This window comes from Bos javanicus, chromosome 29 (assembly GCF_032452875.1).
Source record: "Bos javanicus breed banteng chromosome 29, ARS-OSU_banteng_1.0, whole genome shotgun sequence".
Classification (NCBI taxonomy): domain Eukaryota; kingdom Metazoa; phylum Chordata; class Mammalia; order Artiodactyla; family Bovidae; genus Bos; species Bos javanicus.
In genome coordinates this window covers 44,873,620-44,881,952 of record NC_083896.1, presented here as the reverse complement: position 1 = coordinate 44,881,952, position 8,333 = coordinate 44,873,620, and the positions used below count along the sequence as shown (strand labels likewise).

General features: G+C 49.1%; 1 protein-coding gene across 1 annotated transcript; it reads left to right on the top strand.

The window, feature by feature from the left end:
* The first annotated feature begins 4,745 nt into the window (after positions 1 to 4,745).
* MRPL11 (mitochondrial ribosomal protein L11) lies at positions 4,746 to 8,103 on the top strand. The gene is made up of 5 exons (XM_061407057.1): positions 4,746 to 4,957; positions 5,334 to 5,429; positions 6,124 to 6,217; positions 6,303 to 6,462; positions 7,833 to 8,103. Exons 1-5 carry the CDS (start codon positions 4,835 to 4,837, stop codon positions 7,936 to 7,938), a joined length of 579 nt encoding a protein of 192 aa, XP_061263041.1. The 5' UTR covers positions 4,746 to 4,834; the 3' UTR covers positions 7,939 to 8,103.
* The last annotated feature ends 230 nt before the right edge of the window (positions 8,104 to 8,333 follow it).

The following is an 8,333-nucleotide window of genomic DNA, read 5'->3' as shown; positions in this document are numbered from 1 at the left end:
TTTTTAATTCCAGAAGCTTCCCTGGTGGCTCAGTTGTAAAGACTCTGCCTGCCAATGCAGGAGACACAGATTCAATCGCTGATCTGGAAAGATCCACAACTAAGATCCCCTTAGTTGTCACAGAGCAACTAAGCCCGTGCTCCACAACTATTGAGCCTGTGCTCTAGAGCCCCGAGAGGCGCAACTACTGAGCCCAAGCACCGCAAGTACTGAAGCCTGCATGCCCTAGAGCCCATACTCTGAAGTGAGAGAAGCCCCTGCCATGGGAAGTCTGGACACTGAAACCAGAAGTAGCGCCCACTTGCTGTAACTAGAGAAAAGTCCACACAGCAATGAACACCTAGCACAGCCATTCATTCATTCATTCATTATTTTTTAATTCCAGAAAGTTTGGGGACTCCCCTGGTAGTCCAGTGGTTAAGACTACACGCTCCCAGTGCAGAGGGCATGTGTTCAATCCCTGGTCGGGGCACTAACATCCTGCATGCCAATGGCTCAGCCTAGTGACTCTGCCACATTCTAGCCTAGTGACTCAACCTCTCCGTGTTTCAGTTTCCTCATGTACGAAGTGGGCATAATAACAGCACCTATACCTCATAGGGGGCTACCCAGGTGGCGCTAGTGGTAAAGAACCTGCCTGCCAATGCAGGAGACGTAGCGGCACAGGTTCAATCCCTGTGTCAGGAAGACTCCCTGGAGGAGGGCATAGCAACCCGCTCCAGTGTTCTTGCCTGGAGAATCCCAAGGACAGAGGAGCCTGATGGGCTATAGTCCATGGGGTCACAAAGAGTAGGACAGGACTGAAGTGACTTAGTACGCATGCATACATACCTCATAGGACTGCAATGAGATTTAAATGAGATACTCTTTATAAAGACAGACGCAGTTCATACTACACAAGTATTTGTTGACTAAGGTAAACTCTATCTTCTAGATATCTCTTAAAATGATCCACCATTATCTCTCTACCATCATACTGTCCTGACCTAATGGGTCTTGCTCCATCCAATCCCTGCCATCCTCCAATCCATCTGCACACCCAAACCAGGGTCACCTTTTCAAAATGTGACTATAATGCAAATATTGGGTTGGTCAAAAAGTTTATTCGTGTTTCCCCATAAGATCTTGTGGAAAATCTGAATGAAATTTTTGGCCAACCCAATACTTAGCACTTCAATGGCTTCCTCGGGTTTCCCTGGTGGCTCAGTGGGAAAGAATCGCCTGCCAAGCAGGAGGCATGGGTTTGATCCCTGGGTCAGGAAGATCCCCTAGAGAAGAAATGGCAACCCAATCCAGTATTCTTGCCTGGGACATCCCACGGACTGAGGAGCCTGGCAGGCTACTGTGGGGTCGAAAATGTAGCGACTACACAATAGCAGCAGCAGCTTCAGTGGCTCCCCACTGCAAGGCTGCCCTCCTTAGTAGGCTGACAAGGTCCAGGACATCTGGTCCCCACTCACCTGTGCAGGCTCACCTTGGCCACTGAACACTCTGGGCAGCTGTATATGCAAAGGTAGACTAGGAAGTTGTTTCCTTATCATCTGTAAGAGGTGGAATGATCACAACTGTCCTTTCATTGACAAGAAGTGGAAATTTCACCCACTGGTACCCAGTTTGTGCCAGGCCACATTCTTGGTTTCCTAAGGACCTACCATGCCCATTTGCTTCCTGATTCCTTCATTCAGGAAGGTTTACTTCTTTATTTGTAAATGAATTTGTGAATATCAACTGGCTGATGTGAAGCATCCAGAGATAAAGGCTACCTAGCTTGGCTTGCTCTGGGAAAGGCTGTCTTTTTTCCCCCCCAGTTTATTTATCTTTTAGTTCTTCCATAACTGAATACATCAAGTCTTATGGGCTTCCCTGGTGGCTCAGTGGTAAAGAATCCACCTGCAATGCAGTGATAGCTTACAGTGAACAGTGTCGCATTCGTGATCTCCGAAAAAGATTTAGCTTCGGGACCAGGGACCAGGCTTGAGCACTCAAGAGCTTTGTGTAGCAGAGTTTTATTAAAGTATGAAAAGGACAGAGAAATCTTCTGACACAGACATCAGAAGGGGGACGGAGAGTGCCCCCATCCCTAGTCTTAGAGGGGGAATTATATACTTTTTAATTGGTTATTACAATAAATCAAGAGAATGTCTCAAGGTTGTAAAGATCTTACTAGACCCTCTCCCGTAATATACATTTTAAGATAACAGAATTAGTCAGAAGGTTTTCAGGAAGGAGAAACATGTCCTCAAGCAGGATACATTATTGTTATATAATCCTTACTAAGTAATGTAGAAAAAAACCTTTGCCCTTTCTTTCTCCTTGAGAATTCCAGACCCCTAACTCCTCCTTGTGGAGAAGGCAATGGCACCCTGCCCCAGTACTCCTGCCTGGAAAATCCCATGGACAGAGGAGCCTGGTAGGCTGCAGTCCATGGGGTCAAAAAGAGTCGTACACGACTGAACGACTTCACTTTCACTTTTCACTTTCATGCATTGGAGAAGGAAATGGCAACCCACTCCAGTGTTCTTGCCTGGAGAATCCCAGGGACGGGGGAGCCTGGTGGGCTGCCGTCTATGGGGTCGCACAGAGTCGGACACGACTGAAGCGACTTAGCAGCAGCAGCAGCAGCAACTCCTCCTTGAGAGCCCCAGACCCCTTTCTACTCCTTTGGGACCCCGGACTTTTTATCAACCTGCCTAGGAATTGACTCTCTCAGCAGGAGATGCAGGTTTGATCCCTGGGTAGGGAAGATCCCCTGGAGAAGGAAATGGCAACCCACTCTAGTATTCAGGTCTGGAGAATCTCCTGGACAGAAGAGCCTGGAGGCTACAGTCCATGGGATCACAAATAGTCGGACAGGACTGAGGGTCTAAACAACGATTGCTAAGGAGAAAATAACAAACAAGCAAACAAAATCCGAGGCCCCGCCCCCATTTCTCTTAAAGTCACAGAACAGAAGGAACCGCAGTGGAATAAGTGGGTGCAGAAAGCCAGGAGGGAGAGGATGGCAAGATAAACTCCTCAAATACTTAGAAAGCTATTCAACAGAAACTGTGATAAATACAAGCCAGTGTTAGACAAGTGAAAATAAGGAGCAGCAGAGATGAGAGCCTGTTTTGTAGATATAGCCTGTTTCCTCTTCTTTTTTCTCATCAGGGTATTCTAGGCCGAAGGCATGAAGTGCAGACCAGGCCCTCTTCGATGTGCTTTACCTGAATTAACTAATTTCCTGTGAGGGAGGTACTATATTTAGCCCCATGTTACTCCTAAAGACAGGAAGCACAGGGAAGTTAATTACTGTGCTCCCCGTTTTATGGCAAGTAAATCAAAAGAGCCTTCTTGGGTCCAGAGTCTTGATAAGGCTAATGAGGCCGAGTGTTATAAAGAACTTGACAGACATCAGAGGCAGGAACAATCACACTTAGTTAGAGGGAGTCCAACATGAATTCAGAATTTAAAATAGATATGTCTCACAGTTTACCATGTGGTTTTACATGGATTATCTTATTTCAGTAGAGGAGGCAGTACAGAGCTGTGGTGAACAGCACAAGGTCTAGAATCAGATAATCCTGATACTTGTTTCCCAGCCTTGTCACATACAAGTTATATGTTCTGGGACCTCTTTTAGTGCCTCAATTTCTCATTTGTAAAGATTTTTACCATCTGAGACACCAGGGAAGTCCCCATTTGTAGAGTATAATAAAACAATGTCTCATGCCATTGTGAGGATTAAATAAGATAATAATACCCTTAAAGCAGTTAACAGGCTTTCCAGGTATCTCAGGGGTAAAAAATCTGCCTGCCAATGTAGGAGCTACAGAAGATACAGGTTCGAGCCCTGGGTGGGGAAGATCCCCTGGAGGAGGAAATGGCAACCCACTCCAGTATTCTTGGCTGGAAAATACCCTGGACAGAGGAACCCCATGGGCTATGGTCCATGGGGTTGCAAAGAGTCAGACACGACTGAGGACGTAGTAAGTAGTGACCTAAAGCAGTTAACACCATGCCTGGCACATGGCAAATGCTAAAAAAAAAAAAAAAAAGAAAGAAAGAAAAAGAATAAGATGATGTGATGGCTTATTTTACTGGACACAGGTGATGTATCAAATGTGTTCTGGGCCTCTTAAGCCTCACAACAGCTCTCTGAAGGTTTTGTCCTTATTGTACAGTGAAGTGCACCTGCTGACTAGGTGTACTTCACAACAATCCCAGGTGTAGGTGCTACATATTATAATCCCCATCGTACAGAGGGGGATACTGAACATACGTTAAATAACTTGATCAAGTTCATAGCCAGCAAGAGAAGCAAGCAGGCGATTTGTTTCCAAGGTCCGTGCTCTTAACCATATTCCCTTTCAGCAACAAGTGAGGAAAACAGGCTCAGAAAGTGAAGAGATTTCCTAAGGAGGACTCCAGGCTATTTTAAAACCCAGGGATTACTACCAAATCCAGCAGAGGGCGCCCCAAAACACCGCAATCTGTGGGATTGGCATCCCAGGTCAAAACTACCATACCCACAATGCAGTGCGGGCATTAAAGTCCCCTTCCCAGCTTGGCCGTCTGAGGTCTTGCCTGTGTGCTCTCCAGGAGGAATATGTGTATCTGAGCTATTCGAGTCCTTCCCCAGTCTTAAGATAGCACGTTAAAAGTTTTTTTCCGCTTCATCTCATCCTTGTCTTACCAGTTGGAGGGCGGAAGGATTGAGTCAATGCTGCTATTTGTCAGCTTTATTTGTCTTACCCTAACGTGAGGACCCTTGACCTTTAACCCAATATGGCGGCGCCCAGAGCCCCGCTCTTGGTGTAGATCTGAGGTTAACTAACCCCGGGAGCTCCGAATCATGTCGAAGCTAAGCCGGGCCACTCGGGCTCTCAGGAAGCCCGAGGCCGAAGGCGTGATCCGGACCATCTTGCGGGCAGGCCAGGCCATGCCCGGGCCCCCTCTAGGCCCCATCCTGGGTCAGGTGCAGCCGCGGCAGAAACCAGGCGTGGGAGGGGCGGGAGGGTTGGATCTAGTACGCGGGTGAGGGGTGCGGACTGGGCCAGGGCGGCCTCGTTTCAAACCGGGGCTGCTGCCCGAACACTTTATGGCCTTGGGTTAGTTATACAACCTCTTGGAGGCTCAGCCTCCTCCGTCCTTCGTCAGCGGGCTGTTGAAAGGACAGAGAGGTATGGAGCACACGAATCATCTGGCACATAAAATGGTAGTTGAATGTGGGTAGAGAGAAAAGGATGGGTATCCTTAGAGACGTGAAGACGGAGGAGAGAAGGGATAGAGCTTCCTGGGTGGAAGGAACCCGGCCCTTCCTCCCCACGCTTACCTCTTTGCCTCCCTCATAGCGAGGCGTCTCCATCAACCAGTTTTGTAAGGAGTTCAACGAGAAGACCAAGGACATCAAAGAAGGCATTCCTCTGCCTACCAAGATTTTTGTGAAGGTGCGGAGTCGGGACTCTGATCCCCAATTTCCTTATTCTCCCCAAGGCCTGGAGCTGGTCACCTGGGGTTGCTACTTGGCTCCCCGCTTGGGGCAAATCTCTTTTTTAAAAAAAAAATATTTTATTTTTGTTTACTTGGCTGCACCGGGTCGTAGTTGAGGCCATTTTTGGCTGTGCTGGGTCTTGGTTGCTGCCTGCAGGCTGTCTCCAGTTGCGGTGCTCGGGTTTCTGCTGTTGTGGAGCACAGGCTCTGTAGTTGTGGTGCACAAGCTTAGGTTGGCATGTGGGATCTTCCCTGACCAGGGATCGAACCCGTGTCCCCTGCATTGACAGGCAGATTCTTAAGCACTGGACACCACCAAGGAAGTCCAGAATCTCTTCTCGATGCCGGGCCACCCTTTCCCCTTTTACACAGTGGAGACTAGACCATATCTTTCCTGAGCGCGCCCTACCGTGTTGCAGATTTTTTTTTTGTCCCTCCAACTTTCCAGGGCTTCCAGAGCAGAGTTGGAGCTGGAATAGAGGTGACAGGGACATTTGTTAGAAGTTTATTTTTCCTGTGGCTTTATGGTCAGTTAAAGGAGCACCCTAGGAAGGTGAGCAGAGGTGGGCAGGAAGTTAGTAGCTCCTTGGGCTGGGGCAGCAGGGCTTGGGACAGGTAGGAGGATTCTCATAACTCTTTTTTTCCCTTCAGCCTGACAGAACATTTGAAATAAAAATTGGCCAACCCACTGTTTCCTACTTCCTGAAGGCCGCCGCTGGGATTGAGAAGGGGGCCCGGAACACAGGTAAGGGGCATGGTGGGCATCTGGGCTTCTGGGGGCTCTGGAAGGAAGCAGTGACTCCTGAAGGGCTGCTTGTGCTTTGTCCCAGGGAAAGAGGTGGCCGGCCTGGTGACACTGAAGCACGTGTATGAGATCGCCCGCGTCAAAGCTCAGGATGACGCCTTTGCCCTCCAAGATGTGCCCCTGTCCTCTGTTGTCCGCTCCATCATTGGCTCTGCCCGTTCCCTGGGTATTCGTGTGGTGAAGGAGTGAGTATCTGGGGGAAGCTCAGTGTGAGAGAAGGGCCTGGAATGTTCTTGACTCTGGGACAAAGCTGAGGTCCCACTGAGTGGGAGAGTCAGCGTCTGTGTTAAAGGATCTTAGATTCTCATTCATTCATTTGGAATATAATTGTTATGCACCCAATGTGTATTAGACTGTCCTGGACACTGGATACAGTCCGGAAGGAGGTAGCCATGCTTGGCCTTGCTTTTAAGGAGCTCCCAGTCCAGAGATGGAGGCAGATCCATATTGGAGCATTATACTGCCGGATGGTCAGCCCTGATCAAAGAAACCACAAATGTCTTGAGAACAGGGAGTAAGGTTCCTGAATTTGCCTGTGTGTCAATGAAGGCTTTGCAGAGCAGTTGACATCCAAACAAAGCCCTGGGAAAGGAGGTCAGGGACTAGGGACAAGCATTCCAAGAAGTGGAAAAATCCCTGTGAAGAATGTCAGGTGAAGAGTGAACCAGAGAAGTTCAGTGTGATCTGGGTGCATCATACTAGAGACAGAGTGGGACATAGTAGGAGGTGAGGCAAAAGGGTCTAGTTGGTTCTCAAATCCAGACCTGATCCTGAGGCCAACAGAGGGCTCCTCATGGGGCTTCGGAGACCTCAGGAAGGTGAGATGTTGAGTGGGAGAGCGTGTGGCCCAGATGACAGCGGGGTAGCACTCAGCCCTTCCCTGGCCTCTTGCTGCTGGTGTCACATCCCATGCGAAGGCTGATGGTTGGTTATTTCCCAAGAGGAGCGGGGGTAAGCATGGAGCAGGGGTGGGATTTACTTTGCTCCGATCTTTACTTGTTCTGGGAATACAGCAGTGAGCGAATCTGATCCCTGCTCTGAGAGACGTCCATGTACCACCTGATGACTTCTTTGTACAAAATGGTTTTGGGCTCAGAGAGCGGGCAGGTTAATCTGGATTGGGGTTTAGCTGTTCTAATCCTCCAAGGATAAGGAGGGATTTAAGAAAATAGTAAAAGGTAGAGGTGATGGCAGAGTGGCACTCCTGGCAGAGAAGAGAGATGAGCAAACGTGTGGGGGCTGGGAGGGTCTTTCCCTATAGCTCAGACAGTAAAGAATCTGCCTGCAATTCAGGAGACCTGGGTTTGGAAGATCCCCTGGAGAAGGCAGTGGCAACCCACTCCAGTATTCTTGCCTGCAGAATCCCATGGACAGAGAAGCCTGGTGGGCTCCAGTCCATGGGGTCACAAAGAGTCAGACATGACTAAGCGACTAACACACACCTATGGGGCTGGGACGTCCAGGAGCGGAGAGGGGCTCTGAGACAGTGACGTGGCTGCTGTGAGCTCCCACCCGTGACCGGCCCCTCACTCACTGTGTTTCTCTGTACTTGCAGCCTCAGTTCAGAAGAGCTGGCAGCTTTCCAGAAGGAGCGAGCCCTGTTCCTGGCTGCTCAGAAAGAGGCAGATTTGGCAGCCCAGGCAGAAGCTGCCAAGAAGTGATTCCTGTCCCCCAGCCTCTGGGATTTTGAAGGGGGCCAGTTGAGAAAGCTGTGCCCAAGGGGAGGAAGGGAGGTCACATCAAGCTGATTATATTTTTCTGACTTTATTATTTTTAAATTCTGTATATTAGAGCGTCAAGCCTGAGTAAACATGTTTTGTCATCCACTTGCAGTTTCTGCTTTGGGACGGTGCTGACAGTAGCCACCATGGACAGACATCAGCTGCCCTGGGAAGTAGGAGTTTCTCAGATGTGTAGTCTGAGGTTCAGCCAGGTAGAGCAACTTGCCCAAGGTCTGACCAGACAGAGGAAGGAGAAAATCTTGTCTTTTCTGCCTTCCTAGGGGTGAGAGAGGAAAATCCCATGGACGGAGAAGCCTGGTAGGCTGCAGTCCATG

What these genes read in the sequence shown, in the direction of transcription:
- MRPL11 (XM_061407057.1), top strand. Translation starts at nt 4,835, where the DNA reads ATGTCGAAGCTAAGCCGGGCCACTCGGGCTCTCAGGAAGCCCGAGGCC. An exon ending in CTACCAAGATTTTTGTGAAG is followed by an intron (nt 5,430 to 6,123) that starts GTGCGGAGTCGG and finishes TTTTCCCTTCAG; the next exon opens with CCTGACAGAACATTTGAAAT. An exon ending in GGTATTCGTGTGGTGAAGGA is followed by an intron (nt 6,463 to 7,832) that starts GTGAGTATCTGG and finishes CTGTACTTGCAG; the next exon opens with CCTCAGTTCAGAAGAGCTGG.